The sequence below is a fragment of the Uranotaenia lowii genome, chromosome 2, assembly GCF_029784155.1.
Source record: "Uranotaenia lowii strain MFRU-FL chromosome 2, ASM2978415v1, whole genome shotgun sequence".
Classification (NCBI taxonomy): Eukaryota; Metazoa; Arthropoda; class Insecta; order Diptera; family Culicidae; genus Uranotaenia; species Uranotaenia lowii.
The window spans coordinates 367,866,352-367,890,978 of NC_073692.1; the positions used below are offsets into that span (position 1 = coordinate 367,866,352).

General features: G+C 38.3%; 3 protein-coding genes across 21 annotated transcripts in view; 2 read left to right on the plus strand and 1 right to left on the minus strand.

Annotated features, from left to right (window-relative positions):
* The window catches only part of LOC129743135 (uncharacterized), a 15,266-nt gene extending 13,806 nt beyond the window's left edge, over positions 1-1,460 (plus strand). Inside the window, exon 7 of the mRNA XM_055735102.1 lies at positions 67-1,460. Within this exon, the coding sequence (XP_055591077.1) occupies positions 67-1,460 (1,394 nt within the window). The remainder of the gene's footprint in view (positions 1-66) is intronic.
* Positions 1-24,627, plus strand: part of LOC129743136 (patronin-like) — a 249,133-nt gene that overhangs the window by 27,608 nt on the left and 196,898 nt on the right. The gene's annotated exons all lie outside the window — the stretch shown is intronic.
* Positions 3,546-24,627, minus strand: part of LOC129746614 (patronin-like) — a 43,437-nt gene continuing 22,355 nt past the window's right edge. For 14 of the 19 annotated variants that reach the window (XM_055740374.1, XM_055740371.1, XM_055740369.1 and 11 more), the window contains 5 exons: positions 20,251-20,322; positions 19,007-19,111; positions 13,650-13,844; positions 13,153-13,435; positions 3,546-5,874 (listed from right to left, as the gene is read on the minus strand). In XM_055740374.1, the coding sequence (XP_055596349.1) occupies positions 5,730-5,874; positions 13,153-13,435; positions 13,650-13,844; positions 19,007-19,111; positions 20,251-20,322 (800 nt within the window). In that variant the 3' untranslated portion in view covers positions 3,546-5,729. The remainder of the gene's footprint in view (positions 5,875-13,152; positions 13,436-13,649; positions 13,845-19,006; positions 19,112-20,250; positions 20,323-24,627) is intronic. The other 5 variants (XM_055740368.1, XM_055740363.1, XM_055740360.1 and 2 more) reach the window with 4 other exon arrangements.

A 24,627-nucleotide genomic window follows, 5' to 3' on the forward strand; every position in this document is an offset into this window, starting at 1 on the left:
TTTACCGTACCGACAGAAATTGCAGCACTAGTAATCTGAGACGTGGAGGAGGTGTTCTGATTGCAGTCAATAACAACATTGACGCAGTTTCGGTCGCAATTCCCGGATGTGATCATCTTGAACAAGTTGTGGTGCGAATCAGGAATCAGTGTCGATACATCTACCTGTGTTGTGTATACTTCAGGCCAAATAGCGAAACTTCTTTATATGCGTCTCACATGTCTGCTCTTGATCACATAATGAACATTGCTACTAGCCAGGACATTATCGTCGTAGCTGGGGATTACAATCTACCCAATCTAAATTGGAGCTTTGATGAAGATTCGAATGGATTCTTGCCGGTGAACGCCTCCACTGAGCAGGAGCTAGCTGTGATAGAATCAACAATAGCTTCTGGGTTGTCTCAGATGTGCTCGCTCGTCAACGCAAATGGAAGAATTCTCGACCTTATGTTCATGAATAGACCTGATCTTGCCGAAGTTGTACACCCACCACGTGCAATTTTGTGCACTGACCGACATCACCATCCGTGTGTAATGATAGTGCATTATTTATCTGATGAGTTTATGGACACCGCATGTTCCCACCAGCAAAATTTGGATTTTACGCATTGCGATACAGATCATGTTATTGAACTGTTGATGAACATGAACTGGCAAGCAGAGCTTGGAGATCTGAGTGTAGATGACGCGGTATCTACCTTCTACTATCATATGTGGGAGATTTTACGAGCGCACACACCTCCTAGACGATTGCGCCGACAAAAGACCTATAATCAACCTTGGTGGAACTCTGAACTTCGGAGAAAACGTAACGTTGTTCGTAAAGCCCGCAAACGATACTTTCGAGACAAGACTGATGAAAACAAATTATCCCTCTCTAGACTAGAGACTGAATATTCGGCAATTCGTAACGCTGCTTTTGATCAGTATATTTTGAACATCGAACGTAACGTTAAACAAGATCCTTCTTCATTCTGGAAATATATCAATAGTCGTCGACTTGGAAATTCTATTCCTTCATCTCTAACGTTTCAAGAACGGACATCGGAAAGCGTTAAGGATTCTGCTGGTTTGTTTGCCGAATTTTTCAGTAGCGTGTACAGCTCACTCTCTCCGAACTGCACTAATGATTACTTTGGAACACTGCAAAACCGTGACATTAGACTCCCGCAGCCCTTATTTTCAGACCAGGAGGTTCTAAAAGTATTAGTATCTATGGATTCTTCGAAAGGTTCAGGGCCTGATGGGATCCCAACGTCGTTGGTCTCGAGAATTGCTGTATCACTTGCCACGCCACTTAGCATGATTTTCAATCTATCGATATTGGAAGGTGTCTTTCCTGCTCTTTGGAAAATGGCATCTATTTTCCAATTCATAAGTCTGGAAACGCTCATCGTGTTGAAAATTACCGACCAATATCCATTCTCTGCTGTTTCTCCAAAGTATTTGAAGTCCTGATGTACGAAAGATTGTATACTGCAGCTGTCCCGTTACTCACGGAGGTCCAGCACGGTTTTGTCAAGAAAAGGTCAACGTTGACAAATTTAATGTGCTATGCTAGTGAATTGCATACAGCAACATATAAGAAACTGCAAGTGGACTCAATATACATTGACTTCGCGAAAGCCTTCGATAAAGTTCCACACAGAATCGTCATAGAAAAACTTACTCGCTACGGCTTTCCTGTATGGGTAACCAAATGGTTGTCGTCGTACCTGCTTAATCGTCGAGGTTTTATCAACATTCGTGGAATTCACTCTATTGTGTTCAACATGCCATCAGGTGTACCGCAGGGCAGCCACTTAGGACCGCTTATCTTTGTGCTGTTTATAAATGATCTAGCAACATGCCTTCAATCACCGAAACTACTGCTGATGATTTGAAAATTTATCGAATCATAGATTCAATAGTGGATTGCGCTGCGCTTCAAGATGACATCGACAGATTACTGGCGTGGTGCAATATAAATGGAATGGAAGTTAATGGCGGTAAGTGTAAGTGCATAAGCTTCTTCAGGAGTAGAGCCTCAATCGTTTACGACTACACTTTGAGCGGAAGCTCACTCGAAAGAGTAACCTCCATAAAAGATCTTGGGGTTACTTTTGATCAAAAGCTCACTTTTGCCCAGCATGTCGCGACGACTACAGCCAGAGGTTTCGCTTTGCTCGGTTTTCTTCGTCGGAATACGTCAAGTTTTGAAGACCCGTATGCATTGAAAACTTTATTCTGCTCGTTAGTACGAAGCGTCTTAGAATATGCGGTTCCAGTTTGGGCACCTTACCACTCCGTTCACAGCGACAGGATTGAAAGAATCCAGAAAAAATTTCTGCGGTACGCATTACGCCGTCTGCCCTGGCAAGATCCCGTACGGTTACCTCCTTACTCTGAGAGGTGTGCCCTACTATCAATGACGCCTTTGAGTCAAAGAAGAAACTATCTTCAACGAATCTTCATCTACGATATTTTGACCAACGCTGTTGACTGTCCCCAACTGCTCCAGAGTTTAAACCTCTACGCCCCAGCTCGACAACTACGCAGTCAGTTGATTTTTTGGTTGCCAAGAAGCAGAACAGTATTTGGACAAAATCACCCCTTATACCGATGTTGTCAAGCTTTTAATGTTGTCTCGCACTTATTCGACTTTCATATATCTAAATCTACGTTTAAAAGTGCAATCCGTGATGTAAACTAGTTTTTAACTAATTTTTAATAGTTTTGTAATCTTATTCATAAGTTAGTTTTAATATTAAGTCTGTATGACAGTAGTCAAAGACTCCAAATAAATAAATAAATAAGAAGACCAAAAAAACTGCTAAGGACGAGCAGCAGTTAAAGGCTAACTGGCTTTCTGCGGCGAAGAAGGTGGACAGCTGTACAAAATCTGATGGCAGAGGTTAAGCGTAAGGCCCCGGCAATTCGGATTTGGAAAAGCGGAATCCTAACTGAATATTTTTCCTGAATCTTATATTAATTAAACTTGAAAAAGAAATTTAAAACGATTTCACCGATTTACACGCTTTTTCCCTTGACCAAATTTTGATCGTATCACCCTTTAATTGGAATTTTGAGAGCTTTCAACCGCTTCGTCGAATACTTCGACTTTGAAGCTTCAAGGGCTACTTTCCGAAGAAAAATTTTAATGGTTTAATGGACTGATCCGAAAAACTACCACGAAGCCTGGATCGTCAGGAACAGCAAACTCCGGAAAGCAGATATAACGACAACAATTACGACTCGTTTGAAGCTGGATGTATCTGGCGGTGAAGACTCGGAAAGATATCGATACTAGAACTCTCTTTTTAGGCTTGGAGACGGTAAAATCCTATGGGGATCCTTGATCTAAACTAACGCATACCTAGTCGTTTTGTACAGTGATGAGCTCGAGGTTCTTCGTGAAATACTTGCTCTGGGTTAACAGGCTGAAAAAAGCTGTTTCCTTGCTCAATGAATTACTCAAATAGTCCCGCCCTAATGGACGCCCTTTCGGATCAGTGAACTTACGCGCTTAACTTTGTTAATAAAAAACGATAATATTTAGTATTTTTCTTAAATAAAATGGTTTTTGTTCATTAACTTTTTCCTTTTGTAGTTATAGTTTTTTTTCTTCACTAATACAGATGTACAAAAAAGAGAATTGGTTTTAATGTTCCTAGTCAATATTAAGTGTATGTGTAGTTGTTTTAATTCTTCATCTCTCTATTATTTTTTTCTGTTGTAGGTATTTTTTCTCAGCATTATCAATAAACATCATCCAACGTAAATGGGTTAGGGTTACTGGAAAGTATGAGAGGAAGGGGACAATGTGGACAGGATTCTCAGAAGAAAGGTCAGATACGGGATTATTTCATTATTCGAATTTATATGCTCGGCATACAGCCCTCCTCTATACAGTTAATCAATAACTTTGCTCTTTGTTTGCCTAAATATGGTAGTAATAATTCGTTCTCTTCACTTTCACTCGATTGCTTACATTCATCTGATTATTTTACAACAATAATAGTTAATACAGACGATTATATAATTAAAAAATAATTGATTAGACAAATATGCTGTGAGTTTTTTTGTGATTAAACGACAAAAAAAAATGATAAACTGAAACCCCTAATTAGTCAATAAAATAATCCATTGCTCAGACTAAATTTCTCAATGAACGCTGACATATGCTCGATCACATTCAAACACGCATCGCACCTTAAAAAACTAATGGACTTTCACGGGTTTCCTCATACATATGTCGCCACACTCGATCTCGCGTGGTCTCCCTTCTCCAAACTCTTCGCGCGTGGTGATTAGTTCTAAACTAACGGATTAAAAGCTTCCAAAACTATAATTTAATTTTTCGTCTAGATTTAAAGCACAGAATCGGAAAACAAAAGCATTGGGCTTGGAGAGTGGTTGGTACCAATATAAATAATGTGTTTCTATTTAAAACGTCTCCAAAATAAACTACCCGGTCCCATGAAGCCGTCCTCTGAGAGGGAGAGGAAGGGTTGTGGTTTTCAATGTTGGCCTTTTAGCTACGTTTATTTTAACATGGAAGGAAAAACAATGTAGCTTTCTCTTACTTTCTTGCTTGGTTCGATTCTTTGTGTTGGTTGAGGCTGCTATAAGATGTTTTAATAAGTTAGTTTCGATACTGTCCAGTTAACGGTTCAGAATTTGTTTGCCTTTATTTTAAGGATCAGTTTGGCTTTAGCTTTCCATTGTCGTGTTATTGTAAACGGTTAATGGTTGGCGGTTAATGTTTAGGGTTTACCTACATTTTGGAAAAGGGAATGATGGTTAGGGGACTGAAAGGGGGAACCTCAACTAAAACGGGTGCATTCTTCGCGCGATATCTCTGCTTGTTCTAAGAATAGTTGTATAATGCTAGACATCGAGCTGTGGTAGGTAATGCTGAAACAGGAATTCGTCGATAAGATTTTCCGTTGATACGGTTTGAGGATTTTGTTGTTGTTATCGTTGAGGCTAAAAATTGTTTAATTTGGAACTCCGAAGAACAACTACCCACTTCAGATGGAAAGAGAGCCGCTAACTAATAATAAGTTGAGTTGGTAATATTTATAACTATTTACACATACTAATCTGAGTTTAATTTTCCTTTGACAAGCATGCAAAATTGATTAGAAATTTATTTTTTCAATAAATAAAGAAAACAACAATTATTCTTCTCAAGAATAAGCAAAACCAAATTACAAACAATGTAAATCTGAAAAGGTTATTTGGAAACTTCAAGACCAATAGAAAACATGTCTAAGAAAATCACAAAATTAATCAATTTAATCTTGCTGCTTTTTTTCTCTGTGATTACGAATGTTAGTCTTTAACAACCGGAACTTTTCCGTCGTCGTGTGTTGGTCATAATTCAATTCAGTTTTCTTTTTGCTTCAATAGTAGTAGTAGTAGTAGTATGTAGTTGGTATCTGTCAAGAGAACGTAGACGGTTAAAACATTCAAACAAAAATACTGTTCACTTTCCATTTTGTTTCAGCGCTGCTCTACATATAGATACATGAGAGGCATGGGAGGTGGGAGGGACCCTCCCATCCATATTGAACCAACTAACTTTCTGCTGTACACTGGTGATTTCCTCTTGTAACTCGAAAAAAACCAGCACTGATACCTTCGACAACTCCGTGGGACGTCGTCGATTGAAGGTAGCCAGCCGCCAGCTTTAGAAACAATTCCATCAAATTCTTATCAATGCCGTTCAACAGCAGCAGCAGCTCAAATTACCAGGGCCATGTCCTTTTTACTCGGCAGGTTTGCCTTCTTGCCCTGCCACAGCGAGTTGTGTATCGTGAAGGCGTCGATCGTCACGGTCAGGTGTTTGGTGTGCACTTGCGCGAAGCATTTGCCCCCGGAGTTGTACCTGTTTTGGAGGGGTGAGAAGAAAGTAGAATGGTTAGACCCAAGTTTGAACTATGATTCAGAATTATGTATATTATCACGTCAAATGAGATTGAAGAAATGCTGTCCTAGAATCGTGAAGATCAAGGGTCCATATGGAGGTTCTCAAGAAAAAGATGTTACGATAGTGGTCCCGACGATCACGACTGATTTTGACTATCAACAGCACGGTAATACTCGGAACCGTTTACTATGGACTTCTTAGAGAGCAAACTCGCCTGTATTATTCACACCCTAGGCTGTACATAAAGCTGTCCGACTACAGTACAACAAGCAGAAAAGACAGTTTGAAGAAATGTAAAAGAGCCAAGGACTATTGTTGGAGTAGGCCGATCTCAGGTGAAACTAATCACAGCAATCGAGATACTGCGGCACCCCATACTTTATCCCCATACTTCAAGAGGTTATGCGCCCAGACAGGAAGATTTGAAGAACCGAAGATGTTTTCTGCAGTTGGAAGTTCTGGCGGCGGTGACGGTCCGAGCGCTTCAATCTCAAGTCTACCCGAAATCCAAAGGCTAACAGGGCGCGACAACTGGTCCAGTTGGAAGTTTGCCGTGCGTACATACTTGGAATTGGAGGAGTTGTGGGATGTGGTGAAGCCGACCGTAACTGATAAACGGTGCGAGACCAACGATTGATCCTAGAAAAGATCGCAAGGCGAAGGCGAAGATAATCCTGCTTTTGGATCCGAATAATTATGTGCACGTCCAGGAAGCCGAAACTGCACATGAGGTCTGGTCGAATCTGGAGAGAGCGCTTGAAGACTCCGGCACGGAACGCAAGGTTGGTTTGCTCAGAAACCTGATCAACACGAAGCGTGCGAACTGTGGTTTGATGGCCGAGTACGTTAATCGAATCATGTCAACGTCGCACCAACTGAGAGGCATCGGATTCGACGTAAGTGACGAATGGGTTGGAGCATTGCAGCTTGCTGACCTTCCCTCCGAGTACCGCCCGATGGTAATGGCGATTTCAAATTCCGGCATCGAGATCAAAGGCGATCTCATCAAAACCAAGCTGCTTCAAGAATGCGAGGATCCGGCGGTAGGTTCTGCACTCGTTACCAAGAACTACCGGAAGGTCCAACACAATTCTCAAACCCAACCGAGAAGTCATCATGAATCGAAGTCTCACAACGAAGAGCCAAAGGGTCCGAGATGCCATGCGTGTTCGAAGGTGGGACATCTTGCCAGGAATTGCCCGAAGAGGAACCGGAAAGGAGTCAGAAAAGACAACGCGTTTTGCACGGCGCTGTCGACGGTGGATCAAGCTCGAAATGGTGAGTGGTACTTCTACTCAGGGGCCACATCCCATTTAACCAACGACGAAAATCTGCTCGAGAATCGGCGCCGAGGCAGTGGTACCGTGGTTGCGGAGATACGAAGCTGAAATCACGACTCAACCCAGGTGAAATCAAAGTTCGAAATGTCCAGTTCACTCCGGGTCTCTCGACAAACTTACTGTCCGTTAGCCAAATAGTCGAGAACGGAAACAAGGTCATCTTCGAAAACAGCGGGTGTGCTGCTTTCAATTCCGATGGAGAGGTTTTCGCAACCTGAACGGAGGTGAATGGATTATTCAAGTTGGATGGTCAGAGTCCCATCAATCTTTGGCTTGCTTGTCCGGTGGAACTCAAATCGAGGTTTCCAAAGCTTTTTGGAACGACTTGGCATCAAACAACAAACAACCACCGATTACACCCCGGAGCAAAACGGCTTGACGGAGCGAGTCAGCAGGTCCATCGTCGAACGAGCCTGGTGTTTACTCTTCAAAGCCGGTCTTCCGAAGCGCTTCTGGACAGAAGCGGTGTCCACATCCGTTTACCTGTTGAATCGGTCACCAACGAAGGGTCACACCAAGGCGCCTGAGGAAATCTGGAAGGATGCCGGTTTTATCGCATCTGAGAATTTTCGGAACTACGGTAATGGCTCATGTTCCGAAACAAAAACGACGCAAATGGGACGCCAAAGCTGAAGAATGCATCCTTGTTGGCTACGAAGTTTTCCTCGTATAGAGGCGTATAGAGTGTACAACATCAAGACACGCTCTATGACGAAGGTCCGGGATGTTACGTTCCTGGATGAAGGGAGAGCAAAGTCGCAATCAGCATCGGCTGCCATCAGGGTTCAACATCCTCAGCCGGTGTACATACAGCTGGACTTTGAGGAACCGGTGGACCAGCATCCTGCACGAAACGTTCCAGTTACCCCTCTGACGATGGTTCCGACTACTTCACGAAACATTCCGGAATCCGAGGGTCCCAAATCGATGGAAGACATCCTTACTGATGACGAATCAGATGAAGAAGACCGACAACTACATCCTTTACGTGACGTGACTATTCCCACTGCGCTCCCCTCGTACTCTACTTCAAATCCACCCGTGTCACAGGTGTTGAGGCGTAGCGGACAGGAGCGCGCAGTTCCAGGCAAGTTGCTTGAATATTTGATTGGTTTCAAAGGTAGTATACCTGCTCGAGAAATTTCAGCTTCATCGCACGATTCAAGCACTCAAGCCAACTGATGGTAACGCTCAGGCATCCGAGTCCAAGCAGGGACTGGTGGTGACGTGTCGCAATTCCAAGCAGGCCAATAAATCCAAACGGTCAACAGGTGATCCCCAAACCCCCCGAGAGGCACTCGGCGGTGATGATGGCGATCGTTGGTCGGCTGCAATGTAGGAGGAGTACGATGCGCTGATGAAAAACGGAACCTGGGAATTGGTCGATCCACCGAAAAGTCGAAAGGTCGTTGGCTGCAAGTGGACGTACAAGACGAAACGGGACGAACGAGGAACCATCATTCGCTACAAAGCCCGTCTGGTAGCCCAAGGGTTCACACAGAAGTTTGGATGCGACTGCGACGAAGTGTTCGCTCCGGTGGTGCGCCAGACTACCTTCCGGTCGTTGTTGGCCGTTGCTGCTAAGCGGAAAATGGCGGTTAAGCAGTATGATATCAAGACCGCATTTCTCCACGGCGATCTTGAGGAGGAGATATACATGCGGCAACCACCCGGTTTGATCGCAGAAGGAGTAGAACACAAGGTGTGCAGACTAAGGAAGAGCCTCTACAGTCTGGAACAAACTGCCAGGGCATGGAATTCCAAGCTGCATTCCGCGCTTTGCAAGCAAGGTTTCCAGCGCTGCAAAGCGGATTCATGTCTCTTTCGGAAGGTGAAGGACGGAAAAGCCTGTTACGTGCTGGTTGACGACTTGGTAGTAGCTATTGAGAAAATTGAGCTTTGCGAAATTTCGATTGCTGCTTTAAAGAAGCAATTCGAGTTGAGTGAGCTCGGAGACATTCACTACTATCTCGGAATTGAGGTTCAGCGAGACGAGAGAGGCGATTTCTTCGTGAACCAGAAGCAGTACATCGATCAAATCATTCGAGAGACAGGTATGGCGGATGCTAAGGACTCCAGGAAAGGAAGGAGGCGCCGTTGTCCGATAATCAAGCGTACCAGAAGATAATTGGTCAACTTCTCTACCTTCCAGTCAACACTCGACCGGACATATCAGCATCGGTGTCCATTCTGAGTCGCCATACCAGCTGCCCCACGCAAGGAGATTGGAACGAGGTCAAAAGGGTAATCCGCTACCTGTAGGGAACCAGCCACTATCGTCTTCGATTAAGCAGAGCTGGATATAGGTCCGGGCTGATAGGATATGCTGACTCGGATAGGGCGGAGAACATTGAAGACCGAAAATCCGACAGTGGTCAAGTCTTCAAGTTTCGCGGAGGTACCATAAGCTGGAGCTGCAGGAAGCAAACGTGCGTTTCCTTATCCACAGCGGAGGCCGAATTCATTGCGTTATCCGAGGCGTCACAGGAAGCGATCTGGCTGACCCGATTGTTGGCCAATATGGATGAGAGACGTTACAATCAACGAGGACAACCAGAGTTGTCTCGATATGTTGGATACCGAAAAGTTCAGCAATCGGACGATGCACATCGCCACAAAATATCATTTCGTTCGAGACCTCAAGCAGAAGGAGGAGATCGACGTCGTCTATTGCCCGACTGAAGACATGGTAGCCGACCCCTTTCGGCTACAAGATTCAAGAAGTTGGCGATCGACGCTGGATTAAAATCAACCGATCGAGGAGGAGTGTTGGAGTATGCCGATCTCAGGTGAAACTAATCACAGCAATCGAGATACTCCAATTTCATTAGCTCATAAGTTTTTCAATCATTCGCAAATATAACTTCAATCTTCCAAGACGTGTTTTCATTAACTCTGCAGAACCCCATACTTTATCCCCATACTTCAAGAACTATACTATCTGAGACGTGCCATTCAAAAGGCCGAGCTGTTCGAACAGATCATTGGATGCTGCATTTCGAACAACTCTTTCCAGTCCTGAAATCGAAGAAGTCAAGATTATGATTAGCAAAGGTGGGGGCGATGGAAGGCGACACGTATCAACGTGAAATCGTCTTCAACGAATTTTACTTTTTGGTTCGAAGAAACTCTCTTGTCAACTGGCAGCGCAAATAGGATGAGTTGAGTTGGGTTGGTGGCTCCACTTGATTATCCCAAAGGTAAGCCTTAAACCCTGGTTTAATAGGTTGGACCTGAGTCGGGATTTTATTCGTATATTCTCCCGTCTCATGTATGTCCAATCATTACTCCTTAGACGCGGTACTCTATTGTTTTGACATTGCTTGCAGCAATTTGTGTAGCTGCGGTCAAGGTTACCATGACATCGAGCATATTGTTTGGTCGTGTTAGGACCACCTTATCGCCAGAACGAATTATATAGACTCCCTTCGGGCCCGAGGAAAACCACCCAACGTTCCGGTCTTCACCTATGATTCTTTTTATTTTTCTTCCCTTTCTATCATTCTTTTCCTCTAAAATAAAAGTGTTAAGCTAAGAAATAAATTGTAAAACAACGAGTTTGGCTCCTTAAAGCCTACAGGTAAGAGCCGTTTCAAATAAAGAATTTACAAAAAAAAAAAAGATTATGATTATAAACAACCGTTATTGGTCACTGAAACCTTTTACCGATGAAGAGTCGATGAAGCGGGTCAAGTCATTTTGCTGTTCCAAACGTATTGCCAGATTCGTTTGATTCACTGGTACCGGCGCTGGAAAATATTTCGGGAAAAGATTCGACGACTGACTGCGGAGGAAATCGTAAGTTCTCTGTTTTATCAACCGAAGTCCGACAGCGGCTCTTACCAAGTCAACTCCTGCTGAGTATTGGTACGGAACCAAATTCTGTTTAAAGAAGCTCCGTCTGTTTGGGTGCAAGATCTTTGCGTGGTGTCGTATCCTAAATAAACTCCGGGGATGACGATTCTAGTCAACCCGTTTTCTTTAAAGCCGTTCGAAAATACAAATGCTGCGAAACATCTGTGCTTAGCAACAACCACGAATAGACTGGCTCGACTAGCTAAACGAACTTGACGAACTCAGACGAGTTGTCATTTTCTCTTTTCTTCTTGCGGTCAAATGTAGTCTGTCTCAACTACAACTAAAATAGTTTCGTTCAAAGCACTGATATAAATCATTGTTTGTTTTTCAAGACATTTGTTGGTATAAATTCATTCCATTGAATATTTATTTCTCTTATTTGCCATATTCTCCACACGTGGATCCCGCCCGAGTTAGCATCGTGAAAAGCTAGATGTCAGAAGCCGTGAAGTCGTCGAATGGTTCCCGGTTGTGATGACAGTAATTCGAAAAAAATTGTAATTCTTCGTGACGTGGAGTTCAATGAAATCACACATCCGTTCGAGAAGTCTCGTGATGGAAAGACAGAAAAACCGCTGAGCAGCCCTTACGAGCAAGAGGGAAGCAGTTGAAATCTCATTTCCTGATGCAGATGACCCTGATAACCTGTAACCGGTTAATTACAGTTCGTTTGATTTTTGTTTTAATTTCGTAGTTCGTATATTTAGCTTTAGAAAATTCATGTTCCTAGTCCAGTCTCACAACAAGATAGTACCATAATAGGCTACATTTCACTGCTGGCTGCTGTCAATTCACAGAGGAGGAAAGGGAGACAGGCGACAGGCTGGAGCCACTGCAACAGGGGCGAAAGCGTTGTGCAATGAAGGCGACGATTTAGATCCGGTGCGTGTGTTGAAGAGAAGCAGCTTCATCTTCAAGAGGAGCCGCCATAGGCAGTTAGAAGACTGCAGAAAGCGTGTGGTGAGGAGGAGTGTTGAAATTCGTGGTGCTTAGTGTAGGAACCGGAGGAGGTCGAAAAGCCAGGAGACACGGAGGTCTTGGAACAGGTTTTTTGGAAGGGCGTTGGGTGAGCCGGGAGCCAGCGGAAGGTCGTCGGGTCATCGGTGAGACGTCGGGCCGTCGGTGGTCGTCTGACTAGGAGCCACTGAAAGACTAACGAATGGGGGACCACGGAAGGTCGTCAAGAGGATGTTATGAAAGGTCAACCGACCGGAAAGCCAAGTAGAAGTCGTCGGGCTGGAACCACTGGGAGGTGTCATGCCGCGAGAAAGGCGTCGAAGCACAGAAGAAAGCTTTCAGCTGGAAGGTCGTCGGATCGGAGCCAGATAGAGGTCGTCGGAGATGGGATCATGGAAGGTTGTCGGACCAGTAGCCCATTTGGAAGGTCGTCGGACCTGGAGGCCAGTTGGAGGTCGTCGAGCCAGGAATCGTCGAAGATCGAAGGGCTGGAGGCACTGGAAGATCGTTTAGTCGGAAGGCAGAAGAAAGTACGTCGAGATGCAACAGGGGCGAGAGCGTCGTGCAACAAAAAGGAGAGGAGCAGCCTCATCTTCAAGAGGAACCGGAGGCAGTTAGAACACTTTTACTCTTTCCTAAACACAGAAAGAAATTAAACGTGATGGGCATCACGTGAAAAAACAACAGTGGAGATTACCTATTTCAGCTCTTTGTGTCGGGAATCGGGGATGTATAATATGTGTTGAGCACATTTAGAATTTTCCACATGGAGTGGATTTCGAAAAGAAAATTTTCTCATGGCGACCGTCAAAACGTGATATCAATTATAAAAATATGGCCCTATTACATAAGACGAGTCACGAGTCATTTTACTCGAGTGAGCCATTTTGGTATTACAGTAGTCGAGTCGAGTCGAATTTCAGTTCAGACTGAGTCGACTGCTTGAAGGTTCGTGATTCAGCTGTTTCACTCGACTACTGTAATACGACATTTCGCTCGACTCGACAGTGAGTGGAGTCGAGTCGAGTTACTCGTTTTATGTAATAGGGCTGTATATAGATTTAAAAATAATGCTACTTACTTGAAAAACTTATCGAACATCACATCGTCCACCTGGCTCGGGCCGGTCCCGTACAGCTTCACGATCTGCTCGTTCTCGGGCCAATAGCCATAGAGGGCGCGGAACTGGCAACCGGCATCCCGGAACAGCACCAAAAAGTGTTTCGCCTCCGATCGGGCAATCTTCTCCAGCACCTTCTGTTTGGCATCGCGATTCACCACCCCCGGAAACACGCAGTACTCGACCGCGTTCAGGATGATTCCGCGGTTCGATTTGGTGGCGGGTTGCTTGTAGAGCTTGGGACCTGCGTGAATAGGGAGTTAGATTTTTCAGTTAAAAAAAATGGTTAATTATGAATTTTTAATTTATAGTGGAGAAACGATAACGCGGTTGATATTAAAACTCTACGGAAAACAAAATTTCAATTCTGCGGTAATTCTGTCAGTACGCAGCCAACAAACGGCCAGCTCAAGGAAGCATTTTAGGTAGTTAAGGTTTTGACGATCAACGATACAAACCGTTGTAGTCCATCATGGAACTCGCAGTCGAGGAGATATCGCTGGAACCATCATCGAAGCCGCGCCGTTTGGTAATCAAACCCGGGGGCAGCGATCCAGGACCGGAAGGCGACGGCAGATGGCGGCTGGCTGGGCCCATTCCGGGCGACGGTGCTCTCCTCGGGGGAGTGGCACGGCCCAGTCCGGAGTCGGAATCTGTCGTGTCGGAGATAAGCACGCACATTCGAAGCACATCGATCGAAGTACATTGATAGATTTAATTTTTCAAACGGTCGAATTAGTGTGTAGCCACATCGATGCAAACCAGAGAAAGTTTCCGGAATTATGAAGCGAATTTTGAGCATTGATTTCAACGTTACACAATTTAACGGTAGAAATGGACCGGTAGCAGCAGCAAAATGGCGCGCAGAGTTTTCGCAATGGGGGGCGCGACGATTACAATATGGCGGTTGTTGGTTATTTGTGAGGGATTTTTTTTTGTTGTGTTGGTGAAAAAAGGGGGAGAAATGGAAGAAAATGTATGATTTAATAAACGAGCTCACAATGTGGCAGTCAAATTTTCAAACATTATCATCAGATTATTGCTTCAAACCATAACCGTTAGGGATAGAAACAGAGAGAGCTATCAATCAGAATTTAGAGTTCAATCGTTTTTTTTGCAATACTTGATAGCTTAAAAGGAGTTATTTCGTCCAATTAATAAATTTTGTACAAATTTTCTTGCTTAGAATTTCGGAACAACACAAACAAACACAAAAAATTACAACTTATCAAAAGAGAAGTAAACAGAAAAAAAACCAAACTAAAGCAAAATGCCAACTAAATAGCATTCAAGTGTTATCAGTGATGAGAACATAAATAAAACCATGAAATAAAACACAATCAAACGGAAAAACACAACAAAACAAAAAAGATGATGGTCAATGAAAGATGAAACATGTAAACCCAAATCCACGTATTCAGTAATTCCCGAAAGAGTAAATGTGTCGAACATAAAACCCATCACCAATAACAGCTAAACGATAACGCATTTCAAATTTATTGTAATTATTTCAACCAGAAAAAAAAACTTATAACAAAATTTTACCCAATCCCGCACTGAAGTGTGCAAGTTATTCATGTTGTTCCCCTTAAAAACAATTTTTCAAGGACACCCTGGAGTCCTTCCGTTGGAAAACGTTACATCGTTTAAGCATAAGCACGATTGTAAAAATATTTAACTCTTTCATTTTCGTCATTTTTGTCATTTTTGTCTTTTTTTCGTTTTATCATTTTTGTCGTTTTCGTCATTTTTGTCATTTTTTCATAATTTGTCGTTTTTGTCATTCTTGTCATTTTTGTCATTTTTGACATTTTTTTCATTTTTGTCATTTTTATCATTTTTGTCATTTTTGTCATTTTTGTCATTTTTGTCATTTTTGTAATTTTTGTCATTTTTGTCATTTTTGTCATTTTTGTCATTTTTGTCATTTTTGTCATTTTTGTCATTTTAGTCATTCTAGTCATTTTAGTCATTTTAGTCGTTTTAGCCATTTTAGTCATTTTAGTCATTTTTGTCATTTTTGTCATTTTTGTCATTTTTGTCATTTTTGTCATTTTTGTCATTTTTGTCATTTTTATCATTTTTGTCATTTTTGACATTTTTGTCATTTTTGTCATTTTTGTCATTTTTGTCATTTTTGTCATTTTTGTCATTTTTGTCATTTTTGTCATTTTAGTTATTTTAGTTATTTTTGTCTTTTTTGTCATATTTGTCATTTTTGTCATTTTTGTCATTTTTGTCATTTTTGTCATTTTTGTCATTTTTGTCATTTTTGTCATTTTTGTCAGTTTTGTCATTTTTGTCATTTTTGTTATTTTTTTTACTGTTGTCATTTTTGTCATTTTTATCGTTTTTGTCATTTTTGTCATTTTTGTCATTTTTGTCATTTTTGTCATTTTTGTCATTTTTGTCATTTTTGTCATTTTTGTCATTTTTGTCATTTTTGTCATTTTTGTCATTTTTGTCATTTTTGTCATTTTTGTCATTTTTGTCATTTTTGCAATTTTTGTCATTTTTGTCTTTTTCGCCATTTTTGTCGTTTTTGCCATTTAAGTCATTTTAGTCTTTTTAGTCATTATAGTCATTTTAGTCATTTTAGTCATTTTAGTCATTTTTGTCATTTTAGTCATTTTTGTCGTTTTAGTCATTTTAGTCATTTTAGTCATTTTAGTCATTTTAGTCATTTTTGTCATTTTTGTCATTTTTGTTATTTTTTGTCATTTTTGTCATTTTTGTCATTGTTGTCATTTTTGTCATTTTTGTCATTTTTGTCATTTTTGTCATTTTTGTCATTTTTGTCATTTTTGTCATTTTTGTCATTTTTGTCATTTTTGTCATTTTTGTCATTTTTGTCATTTTTGTCATTTTTGTCATTTTTGTCATTTTTGTCATTTTTGTCATTTTTGTCATTTTTGTCATTTTTGTCATTTTTGTCATTTTTGTCATTTTTGTCATTTTTGTCATTTTTGTCATTTTTGTCATTTTTGTCATTTTTGTCATTTTTGTCATTTTTGTCATTTTTGTCATTTTTGTCATTTTTGTCATTTTTGTCATTTTTGTCATTTTTGTCATTTTTGTCATTTTTGTCATTTTTGTCATTTTTGTCATTTTTGTCATTTTTGTCATTTTTTGTCATTTTTGTCACTTTTTGTCATTTTTGTCATTTTTGTCATTTTTTGTTACTTTTTCACCGTTGTCATTTTTGTCATTTTTGACATTTTTGTCATTTTTGTCATTTTTGTCATTTTTGTCATTTTTGTCATTTTTGTCATTTTTGTCATTTTTGTCATTTTTGTCATTTTTGTCATTTTTGTCATTTTTGTCATTTTTGTCATTTTTGTCATTTTTGTCATTTTTGTCATTTTTGTCATTTTTGTCATTTTTGTCATTTTTGTCATTTTTGTCATTTTTGTCATTTTTGTCATTTTTGTCATTTTTGTCATTTTTGTCATTTTTGTCATTTTTGTCATTTTTGTCATTTTTGTCATTTTTGTCATTTTTGTCATTTTTGTCATTTTTGTCATTTTTGTCATTTTTGTCATTTTTGTCATTTTTGTCATTTTTTGTCATTTTTGTCACTTTTTGTCATTTTTGTCATTTTTTGTTACTTTTTCACCGTTGTCATTTTTGTCATTTTTGACATTTTTGTCATTTTTGTAATGCAAGTCGTTTTTGTCATTTTTGTCAATTTTATCATTTTTGTCATTTTTGTCATTTTTGTCATTTTTGTCATTTTTGTCATTTTTGTCATTTTTGTCATGTTCGTCATTTTTGTCATTTTTGTCATTTTTGTCATTTTTGTCATTTTTGTCATTTTTGTCATTTTTGTCATTTTTGTCATTTTTGTCATTTTTGTCATTTTTGTCATTTTTGTCATTTTTGTCATTTTTGTCATTTTTGTCATTTTTGTCATTTTTGTCATTTTTGCAATTTTTGTCATTTTTGTCGTTTTTGTCATTTTTGTCGTTTTTGTCGTTTTTGTCATTTTTGTCATTTTTATCATTTTTGTCATTTTTGTCATTTTTGTATTTTTTGTCATTTTTGGCATTCTTGTCATTTTGTTATTTTTGTCATTTCTATTATTTTTGTCAATTATGCCATTTTTGTCATTATTGTCATTTTTTTAATTTTTTTATTTTTTTTTCATTTTTGTCATTGTTGTCATTTTTTTCATTTTTGTCATTTTTGTCATTTTTGTCATTTTTGTCATTGTTGTCATTTTTGTCGCTTTTGTCATTGTTGTCATTTTTGTCGCTTTTGTCATTTTTGTCATTTTTGTCATTTTTGTCATTTTTGTCAATTCTGTCATTTTTGTCATTTTTGTCATTTTTGTCATTTTTGTCATTTTTGTCATTTTTGTCATTTTTGTCATTTTTGTCATTTTTGTCATTTTTGTCATTTTTGTCATTTTTGTCATTTTTGTCATTTTTGTCATTTTTGTCATTTTTGTCATTTTTGTCATGTTCGTCATTTTTGTCATTTTTGTCATTTTTGTCATTTTTGTCATTTTTGTCATTTTTGTCGTTTTTGTCATTTTTGTCATTTTTATCATTTTTGTCATTTTTGTCATTTTTGTAATTTTTGTCATTTTTGGCATTCTTGTCATTTTGTTATTTTTGTCATTTCTATTATTTTTGTCAATTATGCCATTTTTGTCATTTTTTTAATTTTTTTATTTTTTTTTCATTTTTGTCATTGTTGTCATTTTTGTCATTGTTGTCATTTTTTTCATTTTTGTCATTTTTGTCATTGTTGTCATTTTTGTCGCTTTTGTCATTGTTGTCATTTTTGTCGCTTTTGTCATTTTTGTCATTTTTGTCGCTTTTGTCATTTTTGTCATTTTTGTCATTTTTGTCATTTTTGTCATTTTTGTCATTTTTGTCATTTTTGTCATTTTTGTCATTTTTGTCATTTTTGTCATTTTTGTCGTTTTTGTCATTTTTGGTCATTTTTGTTATTTTTGTCATTTTTTTCATTTTTATCATTTTTTTTTATTTTTATTATTTTTGTCATTTCTGTCATTTTTTGTCTTTTTTTAAGTTTATGTCATTTTTATCATGTTTATCATTTTAATAATTTCTGTCATTTTCGTTATTTTTGGTATTCTTGTGATTTGTGCCATTTTCGTGATTTTTTTTTTAATTTTTGTCATTATTGTTATCTTTAAAAAAATTTGAAACTTCCTTATCTTATATTTCTTTATATGATTTTTGTCTGTTTGTTCATTTTGTTCCTCTTTGTCAGATGTTTGATCAATAGAAAGTTGATGTTAACTAATCGATTTGTTAGCACACCGAAGCCACCACATTATTTTTTTCTAATTTTTCTAACATTTTTTTCTCGTCGTCACATTTGGAAGTGTAAACTACTCAAAATATGGTGCATTTATTCCTGTGAAGCAACAAATTAAGTCTAATTTTCTAGTAATTTAACTTGTTAGTGTCTACCATTACTTTTCCTGATTTGGTGAGCAATTCAATCCACTTATCTGTATTAAATCGTAAGTGAGTTATTTACATAAAATTAAAAAAATAATAATAATAATGAAATCAAAATTTAACATTTTTCTTATTTCGAAATCATAGAAATTAAAAAAAACTCATCGAAACGCCCGTAACCATTAGAAAGCTGTTCCCTGATCGGTGCCCGTAAACTAATATTGATCCCAAAATTTTAGCACAAAAGTGGAAGAAAATTAGATACCCTTTCCCAAGATTACCCAAAACTTTATAGCTGGTGTTGGAACAAATTTAGAGGGAGACTTTAAAAAAAAAATCAGGGATCAGGATAGAGACAGAGAGAGAGAGAGCCTTACCGCACAGATTCATCAGGGAGTTGGATTTACGTCCCCGGAAATTGGCACCTTTCGCTAGTGAGATTCGTGACAAGGTACGACCGCGTTCGATCGTGGCCGGTGGTTCTGTAAAATTCAATTGGGATAGTTTGTTTTGTTCTTCATCTGATCTTTGATTTGAGAATCGAATTTTCCAATTGAGGTTGGTTGAGGAATAGTTTTATGGGAAGTTGTGTATCGTTCGTGGTTTTGGATGTAGGTTGAAAATAAATTATGTACCAAATATAGTAGAAAATAGAATCCTTTTTTGAAAAAATAAAAATTTGAATGAATTTGATTGTGTGTGAGAAAAGAATACAAAAAAAATAATGTTGAGAAATGTGATAAAATTCTCCCAGAAGTTTAAACAACCCGCAAAGATTTTATCGTAACTCGAAATAGAAACAGAATATTGTGTAATGAAGTTCGAAAATGTTTGAAAATGATTATCGGATTTATCTACATCCAATCCCACGATGTGTTTTATACTTTTAATGGAACGATAAGGATCTTAGGGAACGTATTGGAGTTATTGAAATGTTTAAGGAATTTAAGAGGAAAAAAATCACTCCATGACGATCGGATGTAACTTGAGATAGTATAAAAATTTCAACAAAAAAAGGAATATTGAAAAGTTTATGTATGACAAAAAACTCTCAAGACGAAAATTGATTGCTGCATCTGGAATATGCGCGATGCGAAAATTTCAAACAGCAACGTAACCAATCTATATAAATAAAAAAAAAAAACTCAATATTGTGCTTGAAACCAAAAACTTTAAACAATCTAATTCGAAATCAAAATTTAAGCATCAGAAATCGATTCAAACTTTTCGCAGACTTGTGGTGTGGTGAATTTGGGCTCCCACTTGTGTAATATGGATGATTTCGCTTTTCGATACTATCATGCAGTTTGTTTTTTTTAGTTTTTAAGGCGATACATGTTAACTACCTACTTTCAAAGGATGTTAATATCAGTAAATATACAGTTTAAATTAAAAAAAAAAAAACATGCAAAACCAAAATTTCCCAAACTAAAGTGCCGACATTGTTATTCAAATTACATGCAATCAGGTAAAAAAAAAAGTTCTGGTTTCAAAGGAAAAAAGAAAGGAAGTTTGATGAGTGATTCCAAAGGAAGAAGGTGGTTTTAGGAAGGATTTAAAAACGGTTTCTTAAACACAACACAAACAGACAAATCAAATCATCAAGAAAACCATCACCAACCTCTTCCGGTTTTGTACGAGCCTCGGCGGCCTATCGGTGTGGAGCTGCTACTCGGATACTCATCCGGTGATTCTACGGTGTTAGTTTTGGATGAGCAACGAAGATTTTGGTTTTTGTACAAATACGAAAGCCAATTATTGAGTGGTGAGTTTTTTTTTGTTTGGGTTAGATATATGTTGCGCAGTGCAGAGTTATGTTGTTTAAGCGAGGGGGTAGCATTGATAATGTAAAGAAAGAGAAAAAAGAAATAAATGTTGGGTTAGTATAATAGTTGCAACTACAATACATATTCGATAATGCACAATATAGTTTTCAAACTACCCACATACCAGGTGAGCGTAAATTGGGTGAATGTATTTACATGGAATCATCTTTACGCCATTACCTTTATTCCCTATAGATTGGGCATGAGTCCAATATTCATTACATAAAGAGACATGTACCTACAGAGTTTTTTTCTAGATTATTAGTGTTTTTTTTTGTCTGAAAAAGTCTCTTTTGTGACTTGACCCTAAATTTCACATCACACAAAAAACATATGGAAACGTTTGCAAAAAGAGATTTTTCTCATTATTCCATGGGTTTGCGCCGGGGATGTCAATGATTGCCTCCAAAAAACTGTTGTTTTGCCAACACTGCCACTTTCAAAGGCCCTCCGAAAACTGTCACCTTCGAAAAATTATAATCTTGTAAAGACTACCGGCTTCCAAAGAATGTCACATATCAAATACAGAAATTTCTTAAAACTAATTTTTTCAAACTTACTCTTTGTTCCTAAAGCTGTTTTTCTGGAGCAGTCGCCTACTAAAGACTGTCACCTTTCAAAACCTGTCACTTTTCAAAGTTGTCACCTTCCAAAGACTTTATTTCGACACCAAAGATAACCATACTGTTCTCTTTCGAAATACTGTTACATTTCTAAGACTGTCACCTTCCAAATAATATATACTTCTATAAACTGCCATTTTTAAAAGCTGTCACCTACTTAAAAGATTGTCATCTTCTGAAGACAGTCTTTTAAACAGCCTTTAAAAGACTGTTGAATCCCAAAGTCCGTATAATGATTACATCCTTCCAAAAGCAGTCACATTCCGAAGACAGTTGCATTTTGAAAAAAAAAACTGTCATTTTAAGGGCTGTCACTTTGTACAGGCTGTCAACTTGCAAAAATGATCGCCTTTGAAATACTGTTGCCTTGCCAATATTGCCACTCTCAAAGGCCTTCCGAAATCTGCCACCTTCCAAAAACTATAATCTTAGAAAGAATATCAGCTACCAAAGACTGTCACATTTAAAAGATTAACGTTTTCCAAGAGCAGCCGATTTCTGCACCTGTCGTACTGTCGTCTTCTAAAGGCTGTAATCTTAGTAAACCAGTTTCCTAAAACTGTCATGTTCCACAAAGTGTTGCCCTCCAACCTTTAGAACATAATTTTCTTCCAAATGCTGCGGTTGAAGTATCCGATAAAAGTTGCCATCCAAAAGCAGTCTTCCCAAAACTGTCACTTTCCGAAGGTTGTTTTCTTCCAAAGACTGCTGTCGTTAGAAACGCCTTTCAAAAGCTTCCTTTTAAGGAGCAATTAATAAAACTAAAAATCTGTTGTCCGGCAAATTCTGTCATCTCAAAGAATGTCAACTTCCCAAAACTAATGCGTTCCGAAAACTGTCATTTGTTCAATGTTGTCACATTTCAAAAAGTGCTGGCTTACAAAAACTCTCAGAAAAAAAATGGCGGTTTTTTAACGTAGGAAAATTTGAAGGTAAAGATTTTTTAAGGGCTGTCACTTTTAAAGGGCTGTCACTTTGCCAAAGTGATCGACTTAAAAGCAACCGACATTTTTAAATGCTGTCGCCTACCAAAGATATTCATAATGTTTTCTTTCGAAGTACTATTACATTCCGAAGACTGTCATCTTCCAAAGAATATATCTTCCTATAAACTGTCACTTTTAAAGGCTGTCACCTACTAAAAACTGCCGTAGTTTAAAAAATACTGTAAAAGCTGAGGTAAATTACCTTGCAAAAATTTTTGATTTTTAAAGATTGTTTCCCTCTAAATGCTGTCACTTTCAAAGACCTTCAAAACCGCTCACCTCAAAAGTTTACTTCCTTTCTAAAACTATCTGTTTTCAGACAGTCATTTTCCAAAGAATGTCACCTCTAAAAACTTTTTATTTAAGGGCTATCACCTTCCAAAAACTATCGCATATCATAGATAGTCTTGTTCAAATGACTGGAATCTTCCAAAGACTGTCTCCTTCCAAAGGCTGTTAATTTTGAAAAGGTGTCTCTTCCAAAAACTATCACATTTCAAAGAATGTCGACTTCCAAAGACAGTCTTTTGTGAAGACTATCTCTTTTAAAATTATGTCGCTTCTCGAAAACTGTCACCTTACCAATACTGCTAGTTTCAAAAGCATTTCAAGCTCTGTCGCCTTCCAAAAACTCTTTTGATCTAAAGACTGACAGTTGCCAAGGACTGTTGAATTCTAAGAACTGTCGTTTTTAAATAGAGACGTCTTCAAACTACTGTTACCTGACGAAAACTGCCGCATTAAAAAAAAACTGGAACTACTTAAGGCTGTCACATTTAAAAAAATCATGCAAAAATAAGGCTGCTCTCCGGAAGCAGTCGCCTATTTTTCAAATCTGTCACCTTTCAAAGACGGCCGGCTAGCAAAAGCTTTCACTTTTGTAGGCTGTCTGATTTACCCCAAAATTTCACCAATGAAAAGTTTAGATTTTATAACAGATTTTTAAGGCTTCGCGTGTTTCAGAATGGAGATAATTAAGATTTTAGTTTTTAATGCAGTTTTTTTTTCTTAACAAAAGTTTTTCTCTATCGTTTATATCTCTATCGTTTTTCATCATGCCTCAAATAATGCATTTCAAAAACATTGAAATTTTACTAAATATATTTTCAAGTAAAAAAATCAAGTCTTCGAGGCACTGCCATCAATCTTACAAGCCATTTTTTGCCATACTAGCTGGTCGGTTTTTTTATTCAAATTAAATTCAAATTTTAGTAATAGACCAACGCTATTCCACCCAAGGTTGGGTAAAATTCCTGGTTGGTAACTTATCAAGGTCAGGATATTAAAAAACTTATACATAAAACAAAATATATGAACTAGAAAGATATATGCGGCTAGGATTTTAATCTTCTTTCCTAATTTCGAACTAGAAGAAGTCTAAATCCTGTTTCATAACTTTCAGCAAACAGAAATTCCAATCGAATTTCAATATTTTCAAACATAGAAAGTCTTAATCTGCCTTTGTTTTTTTGAACTAGCAGGAATCTCAATCCATTATAACAATTGTTAATTTCTTCAAAAACAGAAACCTCACTCCGATTCAACTTATTTTGAGAAAATCTTTTCTATTCACTTTCTTTACTTTAAAAAAGCAGAAGTCTCAACCCGTTTTTATAATTTTCATCTAGCAGTAGTTTCAATCTGCTTCCAACAGTTTTACCTAGAACGCGTTCATCATTTTTATCAAGCAGAAATCTCAATTCGCTTCAAGTACTTTGACCCTATTCAATCGTATTCAAATTAAATCGACCGAAGGGAACTAAAGCTGTTCATGGAAACTGGTTTTTCATGTTTCTCCCGAACTGAATATCTCAAAACCTTATACAAACTTCAGGCTCGTTGAAAGACCCCTTCCCGCGATCCAATCTGGAACGCATTTTAAAGTTCTGATCCCAAATTGAGCTCACAATTGCGAAAAAAAACGCTTCAAAAGGCCAGAAATCGCATTTTATATTGTAATCCCAAATTAAGTTCAGAATCGCCAAAAAACCGCTTCTAAAGGCCAGAAAAAGCATTTTAATGTTGTGATCCCAAATTAAGCTCAGAATTGCAAAAAAAAAACGCTTCTAAAGGCCAGAAATTGCATTTTAATGTTGTGATCCCAAATTAAGCTTTGATCGCCGAAAAACGTTTCTAAAGGCCAGAAAACGTATTTTAAAGTTGAGAATTAAGCTCAGAATTGCGAAAAACGCTTCTAAAGGCAAAAAAAAAACCATTTTAAAGTTGTGGACGTAGATTAAGCTCGAAATCGCCGAAAACGCATCTTAAGGCCAGAAAACGCATTTTAAAGTTGAGAACCCAAATTAAGCTCAGAATTGCGAAAAAACGCTTTTGAAGGCCAGAAATCGCATTTTAAAGTTGCGATCCTAAATTAAGCTCAGAATTGCAAAAAAAACGCTTCTAAAGACCAGAAAACGCATTTTAAAGTTGTGATCCCAAATTAAGCGCAGAATCGCGAAACAACGCTTCTAATGGCCAGAAATCGCATTTTAAATTTGTGATCCCAAATTAAGCTCAGAATAGCGAAAAAACGCTTCTAAAGGCCAGAAAACGCATTTTAAAG